The 27,074-nt window shown below is 44.2% G+C and overlaps 1 protein-coding gene across 4 annotated transcripts in view; it reads right to left on the bottom strand.

The window, feature by feature from the left end:
• Positions 1–2,629: 2,629 nt before the first annotated feature.
• Positions 2,630–27,074, bottom strand: part of FLACC1 (flagellum associated containing coiled-coil domains 1) — a 29,357-nt gene continuing 4,912 nt past the window's right edge. For 2 of the 4 annotated variants that reach the window (XM_033111494.1, XM_033111493.1), the window contains 14 exons: positions 26,564–26,723; positions 25,972–26,046; positions 21,325–21,373; positions 19,682–19,809; positions 17,770–17,863; positions 15,947–16,062; positions 14,800–14,897; positions 13,733–13,785; positions 11,954–12,053; positions 10,266–10,369; positions 7,326–7,388; positions 4,543–4,632; positions 4,316–4,425; positions 2,630–3,622 (listed from right to left, as the gene is read on the bottom strand). In XM_033111494.1, the coding sequence (XP_032967385.1) occupies positions 3,505–3,622; positions 4,316–4,425; positions 4,543–4,632; positions 7,326–7,388; positions 10,266–10,369; positions 11,954–12,053; positions 13,733–13,785; positions 14,800–14,897; positions 15,947–16,062; positions 17,770–17,863; positions 19,682–19,809; positions 21,325–21,373; positions 25,972–26,046; positions 26,564–26,676 (1,311 nt within the window). In that variant the 5' untranslated portion in view covers positions 26,677–26,723 and the 3' untranslated portion in view covers positions 2,630–3,504. The remainder of the gene's footprint in view (positions 3,623–4,315; positions 4,426–4,542; positions 4,633–7,325; positions 7,389–10,265; positions 10,370–11,953; positions 12,054–13,732; positions 13,786–14,799; positions 14,898–15,946; positions 16,063–17,769; positions 17,864–19,681; positions 19,810–21,324; positions 21,374–25,971; positions 26,047–26,563; positions 26,724–27,074) is intronic. The other 2 variants (XM_033111495.1, XM_033111496.1) reach the window with 2 other exon arrangements.

Here is a 27,074-nt window from a genome sequence, read left to right as displayed (position 1 = left end):
AGGGCACTCCTTCAGTGTGTGTGTATGGGTGCGGGCGGGAGATTTCTGATCTGCTGACCGTGCCTCACAAGCTGGGCCCCGGCAGGGCAGTTTCAGAACAAAGCAAATCACCAAGCACAACAACAACAACAACAACAAAGAAAAATATCAAATACGTTCACATGCAAAAACCACCTGATAACCCCACTCGACAGAGGCAAAGATATCAAAGATATAAAGACAAAGCAAAACAAGACAAAACAAAGCAATACAAAAAGCAGCGACAGTCTCGGCCTAAGCCCACCAAGCAATGTCCAGGTTGTTCTCTGCTGTACCAAGGAGCCCCCTGCTTATTGCGCAGGCAGAGCCGGTCACCTGGTGCCCAGAGAGACTTTGGGACTGCAGACTTAAAAGCGTGGGCCTGAGGGGTCTGGATGATAGTTTTTACAATATCAGTGCAGTTTCTGCCCTTGCCTGCACAAATGCACACTGAGAGTGGCACCACCAGATATGTGACCAAAACTCTTGAGTCTTAAGGCACCTCTTCAGTGTGTGTGTGTGAGTGCGGGCAGGAGATTTCTGATCTGCTGAAAGCCCAGAGCTGCGCCTGCCTCACTGCTGATCTCCGGGTGTGTCTCGGCCGCTGCACCCACCCCACCCTAGGCAAGCCAGGAAGGGTGGGGGCTGGAGATGGAGGGGTCTTCACTCTCCCAGCCCAGCCGTGCGTCGCCCTCTTCCCGCAGGCCAGAAAAGGTGGTGGCTGGGGGTGGAGGCGTCTCTTCTCTCCTAGCGCAGCCAAAATCACGCACACTGCCCAGTCTGCCTGGGTCAGGGCTGCCCGTCAGGCTTCCCAAAGCGTGAGCGTTAGATACCACTTCTCGGTTCAGGGGCCGGTTTAAGTCTCTGGAAGGGCGGGGTAAGATTGGAAGAGCGGGGCGGGGGAGGGGCCTAGGTATGGAGACTGCGCCCCCCGACCGCCGCAGGGCGCGCCGCCTTCCCGGCGGGAGAAATCAGCCGTGGGAGCAGGGAAAGGGCCGCCCCCCGGTCTCTGCGCTCTCCGCTCTGCCTGGGCTCCTGTGTGCGCCCGGCACAGCGGGGCTGCACCGCGGTTTCCAGTCCCAGTCTCTGGAAGGGCGGGGTAGGATTGGGAGAGCAGGGCAGGGGGGGAGGGGCCCAGGTATGGAGACTGCGCCCCCGACCGCCGCAGGGCGCGCCGCCTTCCCGGCGGGAGAAATCAGCCGTGGGAGCAGGGAAAGGGCCTACCCCCGGTCTCTGCGCTCTCCGCTCCGCCTGGGATCCCGCGCCTGCCCGGCTCCGTGGTTTTCGGTCCTCGCCCCCGCCAGCTGAGGCTCCGCTGGGGGCTGGGCTCTCCCGCCGCTGCCGGCCGGGCGCTCCCACGCCGCTTCTCCTCCTCCTCTCCTTGCTCCGTCCAGTTAGCTTACCCCCAAGAATTTCTTAGCTTCAAGCAATCCACGAATCTCTCCACTATATTGTGTGGTGAGCGAAAATTTCCTCGATGGGTTATAGTTCCCGTTTGCAACAAGATCTGGAGGAGAACTCAGAAAGTGCGCCCTGCTGCCGCCATTCCTATGACGTCCCCTGTTTTTGTTTTTTAACAAATTTAATTTTCATAGCTATAGGAGCTCATAGAAATATGAGACTCAAAGAAATGACCAAATAAGGCAGAGTTATACTTTTTAGACAAAATAACAACACATTTGTGATGTATTGACAAGACAAAGGTGTTTGGAGTTGGGGTAGTAACAAGATTTATTTATACAGCCTTCTTGACCCTGAATTCCCTATCTCTGGTGATAAGGATACTTTCTAGCTCCCCCAGTACAGGGAGAGTACCATTCACGTGGGAGGTTTATTTCCTGCCTTCGGGGGAATAAAAGAGGGTCAGTGTCCTTCTTGCACTGGTTGTTTCTCAAGTAACTTTAATTCAAAATAATCAATATGCCCTGAACCCTAGTACAGGTTTCCTTAAAATACAAATTGGAAAATGTTATTTTTTACATTAAAATCTTTTTAAAAACTCAAAATGTTTTATAAATCCTTTATAATCTGTTTTCAAACTCCCTTTTCAGCCTTTTCTCTTATCGTTCTTGCAATATATACATACATACTTCTGTACATGTTTGATTTGCTTTCTTGCTAAAAATGATGAGGTCCCTTCATGCATGCAAATTTATAATTCGTTTATGTGTTCAGTTCATTTGAAATATTTAGGATTTATGTTATTTTTAAAAACTAGAAATTTTTTTAAAGAATAGTTTTCAAAAATATTCTTAACAGGATAAAATATAATTTTATTTTACTGTTCCTTGGAGATTGTTTTGTTTGATTTGGTTTTGTTTCTTGCCAATGGCATCTCACAAGTGGAAAAATTTTAAATTACAGATATATTTTACTCGAGCCTCCTAATGTTTGCTCAGACAGTGGTAGTTCTAAAAAATGTGTTGTTCATATTTAAAAATTGGCAGATGTCACATAAAAACCAGAATACTGGGGTGGCTGGATAGCTCAGTTGCTTAGAGCACAAGTTCTCAACAACAAGGTTGCCAGTTCAATTTCCGCATGGGATGGTGGGCTGCGCCCCCTGCAACTAAATCTTGAAAATGGTGACTGGACTTGGAGCTGAGCTGCACCCTTCGCAACTAGAGTGAAGGACAACTCCCCGGAGGAACACACTGTTCCCCAGTATTCCCCAATTAAAACAAAAACAAAAACAAACCAGAATACCTTTTTTTGAAAAATCAGAATATTTGACCACATTGACTCCATGCTCCCATTTGGCAACAATGGAATGGGTTCTCCCAACCCCCGCCCCTCACCCCCAATCCTGTACACCACCCTGCCCAATCCCCTCATTGAACCTACTGCTAATTACCATTTATCACTGTGCTTATGGGATTGTTTTTATTTATGTCCAGCCCACTTCACTTATTTATGTTGACTGTCCTGTGGACATTTGAATTCTGGCAATGGTTTAGAGAAGGTGGCAAGAATCATCAGAAACTCTTCCCAAATTATAGGTTGGGAATATGATTGAGAGGTGGGAGAGTGGGGACACATGTAAGAAAGAAAAGTTCGTGAAATCAAACCAATAAATTATCTATCTTGCTAGATAAATGCCTCAGTCGAACAAAAGGTATACCTCAAAATGTAGTCGACATTCAATAGGAAGAAGTTTTTTTCAGATCAGTGTCTTCAAAATGAAATACATTAAAGTAGAAGAGAAAAATAGTACAAAGCCCAGAGAAAGCTCAGCTCCAGGTATAGAGAACATCACTTTTCAACGAAGAGTCATGAAAATCTATGTAATTGAGATGAGAATTCAAATATTCCCAACCACTCAGAAGAAAGCAAATTGTGAAAAGACAAAAATAGAATGAAGACAACCCAAGAACTAAACTCATCATATGCATTTCCCAAGAAAACTTCACAGGAGTTCTCTAGACTTACAGAGACACAATTCCTACCATCTCTGATGATGAAGAACAACTTTTCTGTTCATAATTCTTATCTTTTGTTGCTACTATCTTCTAAAGTGTTGGAATCATCCTCATAAATAGTAACAGAGGTTGATTTTCCCAATCGTTCCTCATAAATTTCTTCATTCTTGGCAATTATCTTTTGCCTGTAAAGAAAGAGATGTATCACTATAGACTCAAAGGGTAGAAAGGGGTGTAGGATATTTAGGGAGAGAGAAATGTTTCATTCCTTCATTGGGGGCAGTCTCATTCATTACTTGTAGTGGTTTTGAATTTAGTGAGATACAATATTTGGGTGACCAAATGCCCATATGAGGAATTTTCTACTAAATCAATGCAATGAGTAAATTCCCTTTGTTAAAGTATTGACCAAAGTTTATTTCAATGATTTAAGATGCATCTTTAGGTAACAGTATAATTTTTGACCTGAAGTTGTTTTCCACAGGAAACAAATGCAGCTGTATCTAAGGGCAAACCATTAACACCTAAACCCCTAAACTCTCAGGGGAGATAAATTTAAAAATAATCCCTAGTCACAAAACTGAATAAACTCAGAGATTCTCAGGCAAATCTCATGTCATTCTGCATAAAAACTAAGACGTAGATAGGTAAGGAAGGGGAGTCTAGACACATTCCCAGTACCATTTCAAACGAACTGTCTGGCCTCAGCAGGTAAATTCTGTGGCCAGGCTCAGAGTGACGATCTCCCTCCCGTACGTGTCTGTACCTTGACTTCATTATGGAATACCTGGGTTCATTTTCACCTTTTCCTCACCCAAATTCCCTCTTACTTCCTAAAGGTAACTCAGCCATGTTTCTGTGAGCGTCATCATTCACACCTCAGATGAATGTTTTCTTCTGTCAGGAGCTGGATGGTGTATTTAAACTTCTCTTCAGATTCGGCAAACTTGGTCTGGAATGTTTTCTCCAGATTTCCGACCACGGCTTTCTGAAAGACATATACATTCTAATAGCTACTTTTCCCACACCAGAACTATAGGGCCAAGCTGCACAGAGACCTGGATTCCTCCTCCCAACGTCCATCCCCACTCCAGCCAGGACTCACCTTTTTCTGGAGTTCCATCTGGGTGTGGTAGAGGATTGTGTTGAGTGATTCTAGGACAATTGTTTGTGCATTCAGCTCTTCCTCTATGACCTGTGCAAGGAGAAATTGTTTCGGGGCGTCATGATCATATCTACCCATTTATTCTCTTCTCCAGGGCACCTGGACTACAATGTGAAGCATCAAACTTTAGCTACTCCTTCTCTTGCCCCATTCAGTCACTAGGCCCTGTTCAGTCTCCCTCCTCTATGTCTCGCCCATCTATACCTTCCTCGGCAGCCTCACTGTCACTGTGCCAGAGGCAGCCCTCACCAGAGCTCACGTGGGTTGTCACAACAGCGATCAATTATTCATTCATTAAACAATTATTTGTTAAATATCTACTATGGATTCCAACTGCACAACATTCTGGAAAAGGCAAAACTATAGAAACAGAAAAAGACCAGTGGTTGCCAGGAGTTGGGAGGGGAAGCAAAGGGTGCATAGGTAAACAGAGTAATTTTAGGGCAGAGAAAATATTCTGTATGATACTGCAAGGGTGACTATGAGGTATGATGCATCTGACAAAACCTGTAGAACGTACAACACAAAGAGTGAACCCCCATGTAAACTATGGACTTTAGTTAAAAATGGTGTATTAATACGGGTTATCAACTCTAACAAGTGTACCACACCATTGCAAGATGTTAATAATAGGGGAAATTGTGTGTGTGGATGGGAAATCTCTGTACTATACTTTCTGCTTAATTTTTCCATAAACCTAACACTGCTCTAAAATAATAGTCTGTTAATTAGGGGAGGGAAAAATCAGAACCCTACTACTGTATTAGGCACCAGGAATATTATGATGAACAAGACAAATATAATTCCTACTCTTTTGGGGAAACACTGTAGTGAGGGGCGATACAAACAAATTAAATAAAAGTAAATAAATAATTATAATAATAAATTGAAAACAAACCAAGGATGCAGGTAGAGGATGCAGTGTAAGTGCAGGAAAGGGCTAAATGTGGGATCTACTTTAGGTAGATCCTGGACAGACGATAAAAATGAACCAGATTGGTTTCTGCTTGCAGGTGTCAGCCTCATTTAACTTCCACATGTCCTAAGAGCTCTTCCCATGTAATAAGCATTCTTCACATGATGTATAACTGGAGAGGTACCATCACTTACTGCAACTGCATTGTGCGAAGCCCTATACCAAGTCATTTTTCATTTCTTTATTCATTCAAAAAAATCAATTGCTATTTACTGAATGTCTGTGATGTGCCAGACACTGTTCTAGAAATGGGATTAGCAGTAAATAAAATAGACAAAAATCCCTGCCAACATTGAGTTTATCAGGTTAGATAGTTATGAGTCTGTGAAGAAAAACAAAATAGGGAAAAGGAAGTGTCAGACCTTTTCTTGAGCCTTTAAATAGAGCGTCCCTGAGAAGGTGGCATTTGAGTGAAGACTGGAAGGAGGTAAGGAAGTTAGCAACATGGCTATCTGGCAAAGAGCTTTCCAGGAAAAGAAAAAAATCAAATGGACCCCAAAGTGTGAGCATCCTGGCCTGTTAAATAAACAACAAGAAGTCCACTGCCACTGGAGTGGAATGATGGAGGGGAAGAAATTGAAGGAGATGAAATTGGAGGAAAGAACCACCAGCATGGAGTAGGTGGAACAATCCCCAGGACCAACTCCAGACTGGGAATAGTTCATTTTCCCACCAGCCAGAGTAGAAAAACCCTTCCAACACATACAGTATTGGGTAGAATTATAGCATCTCAGTAGGGAAAAATTAGCCCTAGACTAAATTCTGCCTAGCAAAGCTTAAACACAAGGCTTGAAAAGATCAAACTATTTCCAAATAACTGAATCCCAGAACAAAACTCAACAATATTTAAAGGAATAAAAAAATAATCAGCACCCAACAAGGTAAACTTCACAATACCTGGCTCCAATTTAAAAAAAATTACCAGGGATTCAAACAAGCAAAAAAATGTGACCATAAATGAGGAGCAAAATCAATGAATAGAAATGGACCCAGAAATGACACAAATAATAGAATTAGTAAACAAGCTCATTAAAGCAGTTATAATAATACACTGGCTCTACCTTGCTCCAAAATCCTTTACTTCACTTTGTAGGACATTATAGTATGCCCAACAATGGTGAAGCCCTGCCTGGGTTCTAGAAGATATCATTCCATGCTTTCGTAATGGCTGATCACTTCCCAAACATGTCCATTCTGGATCCAAATTAAATTCTCAGTGTAAGAAGAACCATAAGACATTTTGTGGGTTTGAACCATTTCCCTTCAGGTGTCTCCCACATGGAGTTCCAGAAGAAAAGTGTTCATTGAGAAGGCTATGGGGGTGAGATACACTCAGAGTTTTAAGGAGAAGCTTGGAGTCACAGTTCCAAGGGGGCATTATTGTACTTTTCAGAGCTTAAAGGGAAGAATCTGGCATTTTACTATTCAACACTCTTTTGTGGTTTAAGCCTTACTAGAAATGGAAGGCATTTGACATTGAAGATCACACAGTATATTGCTCATATATTTGTTCAAATCTGGCTCTAGAAAGATAATCAGTGGCTTTGTTTTACAGGTAGTTCTAAAATCCTATTTGGCTTATTGATTTCAGCAAACTCAGCATTAGGTCTTTCTTTCTTTTTTTCTTTTTTTTTTTTTTTTTACTGGTTTTGGGAAAATTATCATAGATTCCATTTTATTGAGAGTATATAATTTTACCGATGTATTTGTAAGATGCTAATTCCACAGGAATAATGAAAAAGCTTACCTCTTTGGTCTTTTTTAGTTCCTCTAATTGCAAGGTGTCCTTTTCATGTTGTTTCAAGAGCTCCTAAAAATAATTTTATTTGGAAAAGGTCAGCACTTGGGTTCTGGCACGTCTTTCAAAAACTAAGAAAGCCAGAATAGGATTCAGAAATATAATATTTACCAAAGTTTACGTATTGATTTTATGATGTACACATTATAAACTAATGACATAACATGTTGAAATTAAATAATGAAAAATCTCATTCATGTTCAACCTCAGTACATTGACAAATATTAAAATAAATTATGTTTTCGTCAAAGGCTTTTCTTGTTAGTGTACAGATTTAATACTGTTAAATAGCCAATTCTCCACAGATTGAATTTATATTTAGTCAATTCCAGTCAAAATACCAGCAGGTTTTCTTGACAAGATAATTCTAAAATTTATATAGAAATGCAAAGGCTATGAAATAGCCAAAATAATCTTAAAAAACAAGAGTGAAGTTAGAAGATTTTTACTCTGTGATTTCACATAGGCAAATAGTTGAATAGAACAGAATAGAGAGTCCACCTATTCTCCTCTCCAAATACAACAAGACACCAAGGGAACTCTGTGGAGAAAGAAAAGCTTTTTAACAAATCATTCTGGAACAACTGGATATCCATGGGAATCCATGGATTTTACCCATATGGGAAAAAAAGAAGACCTATGTCCTCTATCTCCCTCCACACACAAATATTATTCAAAATGGATCATAGAATCATGAAAGCTAAAATTAAAAAGCTTTTTGAAAAGACTATCTTCATGTCCTTGGAATAGTCAATAATTTGATAGAGAAGACACAAAAACTGTAACTATAAAAGGAAAAGTTTGGTAGTTTGATTTTCACCCAAATTAAAAACTTCTGCACATCAAAAGACAACATGCAAAAAGGAAAAGGTAAACCACAGGCTGTGAGAGAGAATTCAGAACACATATATCTGACAAATTGTATCATTGTATAAAAAGTATTTATACATATCAATAATAAAAAGATAAACAACCCAAGTTTTTAAAAAATGGCAAAAGACTTGAACTGACACTTCACAAAAGAAGACATAGGTATATATGGTCCAATAAGCATATGAAAAATTAACCAACATAATTTGTCACCAGGGAAACTAAAACCATAATGAAATAACACTTTATACCCACTGGAATCGTCAAAATTAAAAGACTGGCAACACTAACTGTAGTTGATGATATGCAGCAACTGGAATTCTCGTATATTTAAGATGCAAGAGCAAAATGGTCCAACTACTGTGGAAAGTAGCTTGGTAATTTCTTATGAAGTTAAATCTATACTTACCCTAGATCCCAGTAATAGAACTCATAGGTATATACCCAAGAGAAATAAGAGCATATGTCTACAAAAATACTTGTATAGGGTGTTTATGGAAGCTTTATGTGTAAAAGGCCCCAAAATGGAAACAACTCAAATTTCCAAAACAGGAAAATTCTAAACATATTGTGCAATATTCCTAAAAAGAAATACTACTGAGCAATAAAAAGGAAGAAATTACTGTTATCAACAACAAATGGATAAATTTCACAGACATGACATTAGGGGGAAAGAAGCCATACACAAAAGAGCATATGCTATATAATTCAAATTTCTATGAAGTTTAAAAGTAAATAAAACTAATCTATGGTGGTAGGAATCAAAAGAGTGGTTGTTTTGGGGTAAGTCTTTAGGGAGATCGGGCATAACTGGAAAGGAACACAAGAGCGCTTTCTGGGTTGAAATGTCCTAGATTTTGATTTGGGTATTGCTTACATGGATGTATACATTTGTCAAAACTCATCATTGTATATTTAATATTTGTGCATTTTGCTAAGTGTCACTTATACCAGAGAGAGACAGAGAGAGAGGGCGCCCGATTTATAGTCAGATTTATAGTCAGTGTCACTAGAGGAAGAAGGCATGCATGCAGATGATCAAATTTCTTCCCACTAGAGGAACTGCTACTTCTTATTCAGACATCTGAGCAAGCCAGACCCCAGAAGCACCGGACATATTGCAGAGCCTGCCCCATCTCCTCATTATTGTTTTGCTCAGTAATATAGTAGATGCCATAAAGGGGCTTTTATTGATGAAATTAGTGGCTTTTCAATTGGCATGAGGGTTAGAAATGGGCTCTTAAAAATGGGCTCAAGATATCTAAAATATTTTAGAGTCACTCTCCACTTTGCATGAAATGGGCACAAGAATCTAACAAAGTCTATAGCTTGTATACTTGGAGATGGGGGTCTAAGACTTGATCCCCAAAAGGTCCTGCATAGGAGGACCTCTGGTCGCCTGATGCTGACACAGTGGTTACAGAATCCTACTTTTGTAATACCTTCACGTATACTTCTGGTCAATCTTTCATGAACCCAAAAGCTCAGCGAACTGGTGGTATAAGTGCTTAGACATGCTGACGAATGCATATTCATTTAGTAAATGTCCACATGTTTAGTCTGGGATCTGCTTTCATCATAACCTGGAATCGGTATCAAGCTTGTGGGGGAGTGACTAACCGGAGTAGCTAACCCTTACTAAGGTAGCTACTCTGCTTTATTAAGAATTGTACATGACCACATTTGCTTAGTTTAATTTGCAACAATACCCTTTCTCTTCAGCTGTAGTCAAGGATGAGAAGGACATTCAGAGTCTGAGATTTTGGCCAACTAGGGAATTTCAATTTCTGTACATGTTTCGCATTCTATTTTCTGTTAATTACACTTTTCATTCCAATAACCCCGTGTTAAGACTTTCTAGATAATGGACAGCAAGATTGTCAGTCTACTTGCATATATGGGGAAAGGGGAAATATGCCAGAAGGACAAAAGCTCCCCTAATGACAGAGGCACACTTGGGAACCAAATGTCCCATTTAGACCTGACATTCAACCACGGATGTGCGTTGGGCTGAGTTACCTCCTTCTCTCGATTGAAGTTCTCCAAGGCAGCACTGTAGGAGTCATTTATTCTCTTCTTTTCTTCTTCTGACTTTAACTCAAACCTTTTTGTTATCTGATTTTCTGTGGAAGTGAGAAGAGATCACATATATGTGTACATGTGGGAAAAACAGATGCAGAGAGAAAACCAGAATATCTGAAGATAACAGAAAGCTCAGACTGGGTGACACGAAAGGTCCTTTCAGTCTGGCGTTCGGCCTGGAGGTGCTTGCGAGTGAGGTCAGTCCATGGAGGCTCCGTCACAGCAGCCCTATGGGATTGACCTCTAAGGTCTTTGCTACTTTTTGTGTAGTTTATTTTGGATCTGTTGCTTATTATTTTGTTTATTCCCTCTGCTGAAGTAACCACTACGCTTTCTTGAATATCTTTGTCTTAAAATACAGCTCTTGGCTAAGGTGACTTTCCTAGCAATACAGTTCATTCTGTACTTAGCCTTGGGGTAGAGGTAGGCTTAAACAAATTTTTTTTGGGGGAGGGGGGAGGCGGAGGGCAGGGGAACCTGCCAGCAGAGACCCAGTACTAAACAGGAGGAAGGAGGGGTGAGGCACTAACACCAATTTCTTGGTGCTGAGGATGGAGAAGGAGGCAACTCCTGGGCTCACAGGGTAAGTCTAGACTGAGCTACATTCTGAGCAGCTAACTTCTGCTTTTCCAAAACTGGTTGTTCCATCTTAATTTAGACTCTGACAACATGGACGAGTGTAGTATGAGTAGCGAGGAGTCTGGGAGATGACCTGGCCTATGCTAAACCAGGATTCTCTGCAGAGCCCCACACAGGAGCAGCTCGTGTTCCACCCCCAGCCTTAGCGCCAGGGTCTTCATGCCGCTACCTTCTAGCAGTCCAGCGTCCCCACCGAGGTGGGAATGGCCTTACGGATTAACTTTTCCAGGGATATCTGCATTTAAATGAGTAATTTGTTAAAAATCAACTAAATCTGATATGAATTGGGTTGGGGTGGGATGTGGCATATGTTTGTAGAGGTCCCACTCCTGCCGCAGCCAGTCCTCTACGTCAGGGAGCAGAGTCTCCATAAACCCCTCTCTCCTTTTTCCGCTATTAAAAATGCTCAGTGGGGGTTGGAGGCTCACCTGCAGAGCACTTTGCGTGATCCAGCACTGTGCTGAGTGTTGGAAATATTAAAAATACATAATAGAATGTATCCAATTATGTTGTATACTTTAAACTTACTCAATAGTATATGTCAATTATACCTGAATTTAAAAATATATCAAACATGGCTTCCTCTGCGGGTGGTGGGAATATAGAGGCTCTCAGTACAACAGAGTTAGTTGCTCCGCCCTCAAGAACTGAATATTTGAAACTCTAATTCAAGGACTTTTTTTCCTGGAACTTTGGGGTCACCTGCATCCAGATGACAAGTCTACATTCCTCCACATGTCCCAAAGCTGGTTCCTGCCTATGATGGCCAAACTTGGAACCAGTGAGTTTTGGTAGATTCAGGCTTAGAATCTCAGGTGGTAGAACTTCATAAAAGACTCTCTGTCACTTTCTTAAAAATACCAGGCACCAGCCATGTGGCTCATCACCCTGAGTGAATGCAAGCTGCCTTCCTTGAGTTGAGACCAAGCTTAAGTGCAGTCTTTTGGTGCATCTGTCCTCAGGAAGTCAGAAGTTTCTGTACTCACTTTGGTGGAGCAGGATCTTTTCCCGCTCCAACTGCTCGTTCTTCTCCCATTCTGCCTTCTTCTTTGACCACTTATCTTCCATTTCATCACAAATGCTCTCCTGTGGAGGCACAACGGCATCATGAAGTAAAAGGGTCCTGAAAGAGGCTGCACACTGCCCAAGGCACAGCACTGGGCCCTTTGCAGCTCCCGTCACCTGAGATCCTGGCTGAGGGGCCCCATTTGGGTGACTGCTGGAAGTACATTCCAGCTTAACCACCCTGAAAGCCTGAAGAACCTAAAAGTCAGTCTCTGTACAGGGTTTGCCCACTGGAATGGAGCTTTCTTTGGAGACAGTAGGGTTCCCCATGTTGAAGATTCACGTCAGCTCCCTCTAAATCATGAATCACTTATAAATAGCACGTGAAGAAAGAAGGGAAATGTCTAGTAGCTAATTTGAACACTTAGAAAACAATAGGATGTTTTTCAGAGTGCCCATGCCCCACAGCAAATCTAACTTCCTTTGTGGTTGAGGTTAAATAAGCCTAAATAAGATGCCAGCCCTTATTGGTTGGCTCAGACTTCATGAGGGTGGGACCGCAGGAGGGAGCAGGCCCAGGACCCGGATGCTGCCACTAAGGTCTCAGAATCCTGACTCCTTTCCTTGTCAGGTTAGCTGCAGAATTCACACAGCGCCTGGGCATCAGAGCTCCTTTGTAATTGTTTGTGGCCATTTAAATTGTTCTCTCTTATTGTTTTCATGACTAGTGGGCAGCTGTGTTTCTATAGAGGTCAAACTCTCTGGAGAGGCCCAGATTGAAGCAAACACAAAGTATACCTAGGAAACTGGGGCAGCTAACCTGCTCATCAACCTGACACTTCTCTTAGACTCTGCTCTATGACGTTTTTTCCTGACTGTATCAAGGTACATTCTTGAAAAATGAGTTTTGGATACAAGCTCAAAACTAAAATTGTGAGTGGTATATCAAATTTCAGAGGTGGTGCTGGTGCTTCACTTGGTTTCCTCTTTCGATAGGGTGTTAGGGTGTTCAACTGGCCTTGTTTGCATGGGACTCAGTTGTTTCCTGGGACTCCAGACTTGCAGTGCTAAATCCCCAAAGTCCTGGGCCAACCTGGTCACCCTAGGATGAAGGCTTCCTCCCTCAGCCCTTCCCTGTCTACATCCATCCCCCCTTCTCTCATCTCTCAGGAAGAACTCCTACCCTAAATTTGTGTCCCTGGACCTCCATCCAATTAGCTGATTAAATGAATGGGTTATGTTCTGAGATGGCTAGAGCACTCCCACGTTCTGCTTGTGGGAGTAGTGAGTGCAGAGTGGTCTTTCTGGACGACAATTTGGTCAAATGTATCAAAGACCTTTACAATGGTTATTCCTTTTGACCTAGCACTCTACTAAAATCCAAGATGTCACAAAGTACAAATATTAACAGCAGTTGTCCTGGGGTGGTGATTCTTTCTTTTTGTTGTTGCCGTTGTTGGTTCTGTATTTCCAGTTTTTAAAAAACAATGAGCAGGTATTAATTTTGTAATCACAAACATTTTTCAATGGGCTTCTTTAGGGTCTGGGTGACTGACTTATCATTCATGAAAACTATCATAGTTCCCAGGTTCACTCTTCTTCCCGGGCGCAATCAGTGCCACTTAGGTCTAAGAATGCTGTTCAGAATCTCAGGAAATTATTTTCTGGACCAGAGCTCTAGATTCATCCCAACATTATCAGCCAGCAATGAGCTTTGCTTCTGTTACTCTCATAAACCACCAAGGAACTCTGAATCTCACCTGATACGTATGAAACACATTCTTCAAATACTTATATTCCTTTTCCATTTCCTCTGGACAAAAGGAAAACAGGATATCATTATTGCTCTGAAATGCACATTTTCAAATACAAATGTGAGGTCTCCTGCACACCTTCCCTACCTCAAACTCATCCTCTACGTGGTGAAACCATGGTGTGCCTCAGAAATCACTCTGGAAGCTTATTAGAAACTCAGATGCCTGGACCCTACAGAATCGAGCTCTCAGAGGAGAAGCCAGGTATTTGTTGATCATATGCTTCTCAGGCAATTCTCATGAGAATTAATCTGAACAAGTCTGAGAACGAATTCCCAGGGTAAACCTGCATCTTTGGAAGAAGAGGACCAAAACTTTGTAGCATGCACCTGCCTCACTCTTTTTAAAATAACATTTCGTAGTGTACATTGATTTTGAAAATAATACACATTCTCTTTAAAAAGCTAGGGAATCAGCAAGGTATAAATTGCACCTTTTAAAAGTGCAAGGCAAACGAAAGGGAAAACATTACAGAATTTCTCCTTTCTATGGAGATAAGTCTATAAACTCCGAACTCAGAAGACGCACTTCCGTCTTCTCCAAAGCAGCATAAACAATGGGAAAAATGGCCAACACAACCCTTCTGAATTATAAGGTCACACAAATTATCGAATATCAGATTTAATGAAGCACCATCATTTTGCAGGAGGAAACTTGCTGAATTAGAATAGTATTATATTTGTAGAACTTTTAAAAATAATTTTACATTCTTATCATTCTGATAAAGGCAGATGAGGAAATTGAGACTTAGGATTAAGGGACTTGCTCAGATCCCAAAACTTGTTTGCAGGAAGGTTTGGGTGTAGGAAGGACTTTAGTAGACATGGCTTCCCTCTTCTGGGTGTAGGAAGGACTTTGGTAGACATGGCTTCCCTCTTTCCAGTTTCATTCTCAATCACTCCCTCTCCCTGAGCTTTAGGAGGAAACCTTTAAAGCCTAGCTATTACCTATCCATGGACATGAGAGTTTCTCCCGCCCCTTCACCATGGTCATTCTTTCGGGTCCAAACGTACCTAGCTTTTCCTGGGCAGCCAACTTCTCTGCCTCTAAGGCTGCTTTGTATTTGTTCTTCAACTCAGTGAGCTCTGCTGCATGAGCCTCTTTGAGCTCCCTTTGGGGTCCCAAGAGAAAGCCACAATCATCAGTGAAAAGAAATCCAAAGCTGAACTGCTGCATTCACCTGATCCCACCTCTTCTCCCTCACACAGGAAGCCAGTGTGCAGGCTGTGGGGCCCTCACTTCCTCATGCATTCTCCTGGCATCTACCCAGAGAAGGGGGAAAGGAGTCTTATTTTCACCAATTACTATTTTGAATGGAGCCAGGGGGTGCCATAGACACCTCCTATCAGCACGGTCTTTGCTTACAGTTCTCTTGGGAAACTATGGACTGCATTAGCTCCCAATATAATTTTAGAGTCCAAGGTCTCTCCAGGCTCTATTGCAGTGTTCAAGATGAATGTTAAAATGAAAGGCTCTATGATCTGTCAAGCCAAAAAAAGAAGACATAGAGGAGCCTTAAATGCATATTAGTAAGTGAACAAAGTCAATCTGAAAAGCTGTGGCCCGTATGATTCCAGCTATATGGCATTCTGAAAAAGGAAATACTATGGAGACACTCAAAGAGCAGTGGTTGCCGGGGATTGTGGGGGAGAGAGGGATAAATAGGCAGACCGCAGAAGATTTTTAGGGCAGTGAAACTATTTTGTATGATATTATAATGGTAGATACGTGTCATTATACATTTGTCAAAACCCACAGAATGTTTTGACAACACCAAGAGTGAACCCTAATGTGGACTTTGGGTGACAATGATGTGTCAATGCAGGTTCATCGATTGTAACAAATGCACCATGGTGGTGCGGGATGTCAATAATAGCGTAGGTTGTGTGAGTGTGGGGCCAGGGGGTGTATGGGAATTCTCTGTACTTTACTCTCTATTTCACTGTGTACCTAAAACTAGTCTAAAAAACTCGTTTATTAGAAAATAAGTTAATTCATTCACGATTCTAAAATAAAGAAATTAATTAATTAATTAAAATTTTGTTTTTTAAAAAAGCAAGTTTATGACTCAGTTAGGAGGACTGAGTTAGGCCGCTCTGGTGCCCAGCAGGTGGTGCAAAGAGGATTTTGTGGGTTTCTTCACCCACACAGACAACACACCTCCTTTTACCTCTCCTTGGTTTGTCTCTGTGGCTCTGGCTCCTGAAAGCATACCTGTTCTTGTTTTCAAAGTTCTTCTGCATCTCAGCACAGCGGAGATTCATTTCATTGGAGAGCTGGAAATGGGGCCAGCATTAGCCACACAAGATTGAGGACCCCGCTCCCCCTCCAATCTGCAACTTCTGAGAAGTCTTCCCATTGACGGGGTACACCCACTCCCCATGCCTCTCCAGGATTACTGAGGGAACAGAACAATTCTTGCCTTGCTCTGTGTTGTTTGGTAGGTAATCAGTTCATAACGTTGGTGCACAGAAACCATCTCTGTCACAACATGGTTTTGTGAGCAGGTCTGGTCTCCTCTGCTGGGCTGTCACCTCTTTGTAAGAGCATGGCCTTTGGACTTTCACATATGTAATTCAACTGAACAATCGTTTCTTGAGAAAGGGCTTGGCCTAGAAGAGCCAATGAGGCCTAAGCCTCAGACTCTGCCTTCAATGGACGTAAAATCCACTGTTAATAAATCCTTGTTGGCAGAATGGTTTGTTCGGCAGGCAGGATTTGCTCACTTCCAGGTACCCTCCATTCGAACACATCAGATCCTCTGGTCAGTGTCTCAGGAAGAATGGACACTTCCAAACCAGTCAGCATCCACTGCCAGCTGAGACAAGGATTCAGGGCTTGTTCTTGTCCCTCTCTGACTAAATCCTGGCACCAGCACTCCTCCCTTCCACAGGGTCACACAACAATTTGCAATGTTCACAGGTGGGAGAATTTTAAGGATCACCATCTGAGGTCCCTCCCTAGAATAATCTCTAACTATATCTTCAGCAGGGTTGATGTTTCAGTGACTGAAAATGTACATTTTGCCCAATAATACAGCACTGATCAGATAAGTGATCTTAAGACAATTATTTAACTTCCTCCATTTCCTTTCTGAAGGAGGAAACATAAACCTGGCAGGACTTGCAGATAAATATAGTAATAAATCAGCAGTAGGGGAGGGCTTAGTCTGAGTCATAAGCCAGCTGGTGCAAAGAGGATATCCCTTGTAGGATTCAGAAGCATCCGGGGTATATCAGAGGGTAAGGGGTGGACGGCTTGGAAACCACCCTTCACAACTGAGTTTCAACAACAGGCAAGTGTGTGTGTGTGGTTGGGGGGAGGGAGCTTGGCGGGGGGGGAGATGTTTCTGCTTATCGCTCTGGCTTATCACTCCAGCCCAGGCCACCAGGCACACCTGTTCCAGGTGGGGAAGAGGAGACTATGATAAAACAGATGGTAAAATTTAAAGGAAGTGTCTCCTAAATCCCCAGGAAACACGGAGTGCAATTGACCTCAGCAGAAACTGAAGTGTAGGCTTTGGTAGTTTTGACAACAACAGGAAGTGGGCACTGGAGGCTCCCGGGTAGTTTTTGAGCAACAGTGGAAGCTCTGACCGTGCTGGTGCCCTAAGCAGGAGCCTCTGTAACCTCTGAAGCTTAACTGTCCACGAAGGCCTCTGCAGACCCCATGGGAAATTGCTGGTGCCCCCTGGTGTGGAGAGGATGTTGGCATTGAACATACCAGAGGCACCGTGAGAACTCACAGAATATAAGATAGGCGTTGAGGAGGGACTTGAGTTCTTGCAATTATGGATGAGGACGGAGACAGAAATATTACTGGGTGACTATGGTGCTATCTCCAGAGCTGTCACCAACACAACATGGCTCGCCTGAGTCAAGTGGTTGGCATCATGCCTGGCACATAGCAGTTGATCTGAAAATATTGGTCTTTATCCAGAGATGTTGGCTAACTCAAGGGTCACTAACTCAAGGGTCACTCACCAATTTTTCGACAGACTGGTGTTCTCTGTTCATTTGTTCTATTATCACCATCAGCTCTGAGATCTGCTCTTCTAGATCAATAATGATATCAGTCCTATGGGATAAGTAATTCTTTAATCACCCGCAGAGCTTCCATTTTGTGCCAGTGAGGTCCTTCCCTGAGCATGACTGACTTGGGCCTGGTCAGAGCCAGACCATGTCCTGCACCTGCTCCCCCATCACTGGGGTGGGAGGGTTGGGATAGAAGGGTGGTCTGGGAGAAGGAATTTGGAAGTAGGGTGGTTGGCCCTCAGACATGGTAAGCTAGCCAGAAGTGAGCTGGAGTGGTTTGGTGGCCTATGAATAGAAGGGAAAGAGGAATATGTCAGAAATCTACTAAGGTTTCACCTGGATTTGGTAATGATAGTTGAAATGGGGGAGGGAAAAGTTTAAAAAATTAGGGAATGAGAAGATGGGGCATAGGATTGATGCTGACAGTGAACAATAGGCAAGCAATGGTCCAGAACTGGATGAGGAGGGGATTTAAGAGAGTGGCTTTCAGAATTGATAAAGGTTTTCTGGTTTGGGGGCCTGGGGTCTCCACAATGTCTATAAGATTATTCGTCTCTATGTAGTTGAGCTGGAGTGGACAGGGTGGCAGGCAGCGCTGTGTGCAGTGCAGTAGAGAAGAGGTCCTCGACTCGGGAAGATGAGAAAACAAAAGGATGTAGGAGAAAGCATCAAGGTATGAAAAAGAAGAAAGGGTATGAGAAAGTTGAACAATAGGAGGAACTCCCCCGTCTTTTGAACATGGTCTTCAGTATAAACAATACTCACAGCTACTCACAGGGAATAAAACAAGCATGTGCTGTTGTGTTTCATTATGCTACAACTGGCGACAACTTTCTTAGGAGGCCAACAGGTAGCTGAGGACGCTGGTTTGGCTGTGGGCACACAGCTCATCTCCTCCTGCGGAGCGTCGTGAGTGAGCAGAGCCAACAAAACAGGGCCTGAGTGTTCCCACTGGACGGAAGACGGGGACTGGCGTCTGGTTTCTCAGGGCGACTCCATGCGTGGAGTGGACTCACTCAACCATGGGCTTCTGTGTCCTTCAGCCTCATTTCCAGTCTGAATCTCTTTCTAAATGAAACCACGGCTAACAGTTTGGTTGTATCCTTTCTGTACATTTACAACTAGGTAGGTGATGTGTGTGTTTTCTGTGGTTATTGTTGATCTTTTAGATTTCTGTCTTGGAAAAATAATTTTCACCGCAATTTAAAGCCCAAGCAAGAGACACTCATTGGGAAACCACTGCAATCGTGCAGGCAGGAAGTAACAGATGGGGAAGGAGAAGATATGAATGAGAGATTCAGGAGGTAGAATGAAAAGGAGGTGGGGACTGCCTTTACATGGCATTGGAGGACAGAGTGGGTGGGACTTGAATGACAGAGAGTATGACCGTGGGTTTAACTGGGATGGAGTCAGGCCAGAATCTTCCATGCTGTATCTCTCAGAGGAATGGACTAAGTGGTACCTTTGGACAAAATGGAAAAGAGATGCATACTTGGGCCTACCAGAAACCTGACTTTACTTTTAGTTCCCATCTTACAAATTTGGACTATTTTATGAATATTTCATCTGTTCATTACTTCCAGGAACACTTGCTCTCCTTTAGTATGAATTATGTTATACCTAATTATTTTCCTGATCAGCTGCTTGACTTGATCTTCTTCCTGACCAGAAGGGGATTGGAGCAAGACAGTGGGCGAGAGAGGAGCAGGCACAGGGCTGAGGTAGGAAGTAATCTTGCAACACCTCTAGAACAATGCCCAGTCGTGTAGACTGGGCATGAATGTTAGGGGTTGTCCTTGAAGCCAGGCCCAGCCAGGCAAGGATATTTCTGAGGAGCTGGATGTTGGTCCGAACACATTACCTGGAAAATTTGATTTTGTCCATGATCTCTGATTTCTTTTTCCTCTCAAACACCTCATCTCCCAAGGTGACAGAAATCTGCTCCCTATTCTGAATGAGGCGAAAGCCAGGCGACACGTTGATCACTTCCTGGACACCAAGGTGTAAGATAAGATACTATTGCAGACTTGGAGTGCTGAGATCCCTCCCAATCTTCTACTAGTGCCCTACTCACATCTACAAACAAAGACATGAGATGGGAGCCCAAGTCCTTCCTGTGCCCTTCCCCAGTTCCCAGTCACCCAGGGATGTCCGGCCCAGATCTCTCTCCTGAGAGTTAGTTGCAAGACTCAGTTGGGTCCTGGATGTCCCCGTAGGCTTTTCAAGCTGAACATTTGCAAAACCTAACCGTTGCCACCCACTCTATACTCTGTGTCCCAGCCCTGCTCCTCCTCTGCCTTCTCCTTCGTGGCCAGAAGCCAGGAGTCAGCCGAGCACTGTGGAAATCACTCAGGTTTTGGCATTAGACAGGCCTGAGTTTAAATCCTGGCTCTGCCACCCCCCATAGTTACTCAACATCTCTGCCTCAGTTTCCTCATCAGAAAATAAGGATAGTAACTCTTCCTCAAAGGGATTTTGTGAGGAAAAGACAAAATAACATACGGGAAAATGTTAGCATATTTGCACAGAAACAAAACAAAACAAAAAACAACCCCAAAACAGTTTAGTTAGTTCTTCCTCCGTCTCCCACTAGATGCCAAGTCAGAAATCTGGGCAGGGCTACCAGCCAGCATAGACCAGGATAAGATTGTTCCTTCTGGATTTATGCAGCACACCCCATCAGTGCCAAACGTCCTGTCATTGTTATCTCCTCAATTTATCTGAACCTCATCCTCTCTTCTCACACCCCTGCCCCTGACGTAGCCCGAGGCCGCCATCTGTCTCTTTGGCTCTGGAGATACCGTCCCAGCTGGCCTTTCTGCCTTCAGTCTGGCTCCCCTAAGTTCATCATCCTCTCCATCTGGAGGGCTATGACATATTTTTTTCCTGACCATTAAGAGACTGCATGATCTTCTTAAAACGGGGGTGGGGGAGAAAAGAAAATAGATAAAAGCAGAAAGTGATAAAAAACACCAATTGTATCCCACCAGAGGATGTTTTTCCTAAAATGTAAATCTTACTTGGTCCCTTGCCTATATCACACTCCCTAAAGTCTCCCAGACAATGAAAGAATTAGGCCGTTTCCTAGGCAGGTGTTAAGATCCTTCTGGGTTTGGTCCCCATCTCTTTCTCCAGCACACTGGGTGCCGTGACAGTCCCTCGCCCAGCATTTGTGGGTTCCCAAGTGTGGCAGAAGGTTTTCTGCATCTGGGCATGAGCTGTCCCCTGCCTAGACTGATTGTCACGTCTGGTTTCCCTGGGACACTCTCCTGGAACTACACAAGGCAGTAGAGAGGTAATTAATGCTCTCTGGGGTCTACCTGAGCTGAGTTCAAGTCCTGGACCTGCCACTTAGCAGCCACACTCTATATGCAGCAATTTAGCACCTCCTCAGAGGATCATCTCAAAGATTCAGTGAAGTAAGTACGTGTAAAGAGCCCATGCCTGCACTTAGTAGGTGGTCAATAATTGTTAGTCCCACTGACCCCTTCCCGACTTACTCACATAAGGCAATTTATTGCTCTCCTCTTGTTTTCCTGAATGGATTTTCACTCTGCAAGAGAAAGGCACGCTTAGAAGCCGCTGGAGAGCAAAGACAAGTTCCAAGCTTAGGAGCTGAGCCTTGACCCTGCCACCCATCTGTAAAAAGTGACATTCCTGGGATAATCTCTGAGGCCCCTTTCAGCTCTCAAAATATTCTACTTCAGGAAATGGGGAATATTGAACGGTCCAGGAATTACTGATACACAAGTTCTAATAAAGTGGCAGGTAGTGAAAAACTGGGAAATCGACTAGTCACTAGCCTAATAGTAGAACCACTTCTGACACAAAGGCAAAGGGGCTTGGAGTGAAGATCCAAAGGGCTCTCTGATGAGCCTGGTCCATAATCTCAAATCTCACGTTTCTTGGTGACATGAATGTTTTTTGCCCGACTGTCTTTCTTTTCATTTGCACCAGAAATTGGTGTTCTGGGACCCTGAAATTGTCAGGTAAGTGAATTCAGGATAAGCACAGTGTTACTCGTTTGCAATCTGGTGCTAACCCTGATTTTAATTAAATTTTCAGGTACCAGAAACACGAGCATAATATCAGTTACTCAAATCTCAAAAGAGTATTTAGACGGAAGTTTACACAGAAGGTTGCAAGATTAGAATAAGAGTAACTAGCTTTTGATGAGCTGACGAGAGTAGGTGGGCTTAGGGCCTCTCCCCTGGTCTTCAACGTACACTCACATGTGTACACATACCATCGGGCAACTGCTGTGAAGAGAGACAACCGAAACCTGCTTAGATGCTCCATTTCCCCACGATCAGAACAACCACAATATCAGGGTGGGACTGGTCCAGAGTCCATGGGTAACTCTGGATGTAGGGAAAGGGGTTGGGAGGACTTTACCTGCTGGAAGCAGTTCCATCTTGGTTAATAACCATCAGACCTAATTCCCAGCTGAGATCAGGTGTTTGAGGCCTGAGGCTCAAGTCAAAAGCCGACTGATGAACAGGTTCTCCGTGTCTTCATGTGGAGGTCATGCCAGCGTCTACTTGAGCCCCTTCCCGAGAGAGAGGCCAGGAGCAGCTGGCCCCCCTGTGCCTGGCTGCTCCATTGCCCAGCCCCACTCAGCGCTGCCTGGACCGGACTTGGAGGCCAGCTGACATGGAGGCCCAGGAGAGGCGACAGCGACCAAGTGTGTCTACTTTGAATTGGTTTTAGAGAATGGCATGTTTCAGGGAAGAATTTGCCTTGAAGAGTTTTACTGAGAAGTTATAAAGACAATTAGCAGATCTTTGGTAGAGAATTTAAAACATAGCCACACAGTGTCTCTCACTGTATTTCAAAGCCAGAGGAGGCTGGTGTTGGCAGGGGCTAACGCTGGCTGTCAGGCTGGAGCTGCGGGTGTTCCCTAGTGGGGTTGCTCCCAACAAGAGGTGCTGGGTGCCTGAGCCCTTGAGCGTGCCTGTTAGTTTGGAGGTTAGATAAGCCTCACACGTGTGACCATGCCAGCAGGGCGCCAGCGCACAGAAGGCAGGCAGGAAGGAAGCGTTTCACTCACACAGCCATTCAATGGACCCTTGTCCTGATCAGGCTTTGCCACCACCATCCATTGAAACAATTCCCTGCATTGTCACCAAGCTGCGGGGCTACTAAATCCAACAGTACTGCTCAGCAGCCCTCAGCAGACTTATTTGCAGCAGTTTTTCACACAGATAATCAGACCTTCCTTCTTGGAACCTTGTTGTCATTTTGCTTCCAGGGCTCCAGGTAGACAACGCCTCACCGGCCTCACTGGCCACTCTCTCCCAGTCTCCTTTTTGGATCCTCCTGTCTCTCCCACCTCTCAGCACTGGAGCACTCTGGGGCGCGGTTCTCTCACCTTTCCTGCCTCTATCTCCATTCCTCTTGAAGATCTCACCTGAGTGCAGGGCTCTAAGGACCAAGTACATGCTGATGACTCTCAAGTGTGTACCCGTAGCCCAGACCTCTCAGACCTGCTTAGCCAACTACTTACTTGACATTGCTACTTGGATATTAAGAGGCATCTCAAACGTCCTAAGCTCAATCCACGACACATATGCCCCTCCTTCAGTCTTTCCCAATCATAGAAAACGGTGACTCCATCTTTCCTGTCGTTCGGCCAAAGATCTTGAAGTCAGCTTGGACTCCTCCTCTTGTTTTTTATCTTATACTTTGTATACCTATCCCATTAGCAGATCCTATTGGGTTCTACCTTCAGAATATATCCAGAGTGTGACCGCTTCTCACCACCTCTACTGTTTCCACTGGGTTCAATCACCATCATCCCTTGCTTGGAGCTTGCGATTAGATCTTATCCGGTCTCCCTTGCCTTCTCCCAAGGTTTCTACCCTTGGCCACTGCCGTCATTTCTCAACACAGTCGCCAGATAGTCTTTTCAAAAACGCAAGTTGGATCAGGACACTCTTCTCAGAGTCCTCTGATGCCTGGCCAGCTGTTATAGGCTAAGTGGTGTCCCCCTCAAATTCATATATTGAAGCCCTGGCATCTCAGAATGTGACTGTATTTGGAGATAAGGCCTGTAAAGAGGTGATTAAGGTCAAATGAGGCCATTAGTGTGGGCCCTAATCCAGTGTTACTGGTGTTCTCATAAGAGAGATGAGGACACACGGAAAGCCTAGGGATACACACGCACAAAGGAAAGACCATGTGACGAGGCAGCATGTAGGTGGCAATCTGCAAGCTAAGGTGACAGACCTAAGAGGAGACCAACCTGCCAGCACCTCGATCTTGGACTACCAGACTCCAGAACTGGAAGAAAATAAGTGTCTGTTGCTTAAGCCACTCAGTCTTTTGTTGTTGTTGTTATGGCAGCCCTAGCTGCTAATGCACCATCCCTTTCACAGTAAAAGCCAAAGTCCTTACAGTGGCCAGCAAACGCCACTGTGTAAGTTTGCTTTTGCTGCTGTAACAAATTACGGCAAGATTAGTGGCTTAAAGCAACATCAATTTATTATCTTACAGTTTTAGAGGTCAAAGTCTGCAGAGGGTCTCACTGGGCTGAAATCAAGGTGTTGGCAGGGTCATACTCCTTCTAGAGGCTTTAGGGAAAATCTGTTTCCATGCCTTTTCCAGCTTCTGGAAGCTGCCCCATTGCTAGTGGCCTTTTCCTCAATCGTCAAAGCCAATAACTGCATCACTCCGACCTCTGCTTCTGTTGTCACATCTCCTCTGACACTCTGACTTCTTCTTTCACATATAAGGACGTTGGGCCCACTAGATAATCCAGGATGATCTGATCATCTCAAAGGCAGCTGATTAGCAATCATAATTCCATCTGCCATCTTAATACCCCCTTGGCAAGTAACAGAACATGGTCACAGTTTCCAGGGATTAGGACGTGGACATATTTGGGGGACCATTATTCTGCCGACCACATTCATCATCTCTGTTACTTCTCTGGGCTCATCTCCCACCTCTCTCTCCTCACTTCCTCCATTCCCACCACACTGGCCTCTTTGCTTTTCTGGAAAAGGCCAGATGTGCTAAGCAAGTTCCCGCTCACACCCTTTGTGGCTGCTGTTCCTTCTGCCAGGCACGCTTGCCCCAGGTGTCAGTGGGACGTCTTCTGTCCTCTTTTCACAGGACGTTCCCTGCTCTCCTTGTATCAAATAACAACTGTAAGCTCCAGGAGAGCAGAGGCTTCGCTGTGCTCCCTGTTGTTTCCCACAATTGAAAGAGTGCCTGGCAAAAAGATGTGCTCAATAGATATTTCCCAAATAACTAAATAAAGGGAATACAAAGACTCATGCAAAGACCAAACGAAGTTACACTTCTAAGCTTATAAAATATGGGTAAAATTCTAAATTTCTGAGTAAAAACTGAGTTGCAATTTACAAAAGTTCTTAGACACAGGAAAGTAATCAGTACAAGCGTGAGCCACCACCTGTGGGAGGCTCTTTGCCTGTGACAGGCATAGAGCACTGTGCCCTTTTAGGGCCCAAAACAGTTGTCAGGGGCACCTTAGCTGAGAGCTCATTTGAGAGCTTTTTTTTTTTCCTTTCTTTTTTTTTTTTTTTTCAGATTTTATTGGGGAAGGGGAACAGGGCTTTATTGGGGAACAGTGTGTACTTCCAGGACTTTTTTCCAAGTCAAGTTGTTGTCCTTCAATCTTAGTGGTGGAGGGTGCAGCTCAGCTCCAGGTCCAGTTGCCATTGCTAGTTGCAGGGGGCACAGCCCACCATCCCCTGCGGGAGTCGAACCAGCAACCTTATGGTTGAGAGGAAGGACCATGCTCCAACCAACTGAACCATCCAGGAGCTCAGCAGCAGCTCAGCTCAAGGTACCGTATTCAATCTTAGTTGCAGGGGGCGGAGCCCACCATCCCTTGCGGGAGTCGGGGAATCGAACCGGCAACCTTCGGAGTTAGGAGCACGGAGCTCCAACCACCTGAGCCACCAGGCCGGCCCCTCATTTGAGAGCTTTGAAAGCTGTGGCTGCAGAGGGCCACAGAACCTACATGTAGGATCTGAGGTTTGGGGGAAATCACGGTGGGTTCTGGCAACTCTCTGACATTCCTGGCAGCAGTTGGTTCACGTCAGCAAGGCTGTGAGGGCCAAGGAGGGAGACTGTTTTATTTACCTCAAACCATTTCCACCCCATGGACGTGAAAATACTTACTTTGGGGAGGCAACAGCTTTTGTTGTTGGTTGGACATAATTTTGGTTTTTTGAAGGTGGAGGAAGAGGAGCTAGCCTGAAATTAAAAAGTAAGTAACAAAAAAGAGAAATTTGGAAATTCAGAAATGTGTTTTAATACGCCCAGATTAGGTAAATCCCATAGGGACCCAAAATTGGAATATATGGGCTGACGACGGGAGTCTTTCAAATCAGGATTGTCTTTGGCAACCTCTGGCCGAATGCCTTGCTACTTGTTCACTGTCCCAGGGGATCCCTGGGTTGGTAGCACAGTGTGTTCCCCAGGTCCGAAAGCACTTGGTCCGACCTGGAGGGGCCACCCGTCATGGGGCCCTTTGGTTCGAAGCCCCCCTTTCCCTGTCGCACTAATTCTGAGACCTCCTCATTTAAAATGACACTGAGCCTAGTCAGGGCTGGCAGAAACAGGCTGGCAGGGCCATGCTGTGCAAAGGCAGCGTGTGTGGCCCTCTTGGGATTTTGCTATCAAATTGACTGTTTTGGAAATTTTGTGAGAGAAAGAAGGCTGCAAATGAAACTCAAACCCCGGGCTCTAGTCCATCCCAGGTAATCCTTACTGGGGCTTCCCTGTGGAGCGCTTTCTTGGTGGTTGAGGGGTCTTGATTAGCTTCCGTGGTCCCAAGTTCCAGGGGTCCCAGCAGGTACAGTAAGTGAGAGGGTTGGGGTACATGGCAGGAAGTCCTGGACAGCCTTGGCTGCTAGGTCAGGAGGTCCCTGCTGAATGGGAAAACAACAGCAGAGAGTTACAGCATTCATAGTCAAAGTGACAATACTTAGAGACAAATTGGGAATGACCCAGGGAAGGCCCAAAACACAGATGGTAGATTCTGAAAGATTTTGATCTGGTACAGGGTCTTGACTATAGAATAATACCTCACCCCTTGTGACTCAATAGGCTTGACTTGAAAGCAATTTAAAATTTGCTGTGACTGCGTGCTTACTGTGAGCCAGACACACAATAAGTGATCAATTACTGTCATTCCCATTTTACAGATAGATGAGGATACTGAGGCTCAGAGAAGCAAGTTGCAGAGTTGGGAACAAACATGAATCTGCCTGACTCCTAAG

This window comes from Rhinolophus ferrumequinum, chromosome 8 (genome assembly GCF_004115265.2).
Source record: "Rhinolophus ferrumequinum isolate MPI-CBG mRhiFer1 chromosome 8, mRhiFer1_v1.p, whole genome shotgun sequence".
NCBI classification, from domain to species: Eukaryota; Metazoa; Chordata; class Mammalia; order Chiroptera; family Rhinolophidae; genus Rhinolophus; species Rhinolophus ferrumequinum.
Note: the sequence above shows the minus strand (reverse complement) of the source record. Positions and strands in the feature narration are given on the sequence as shown.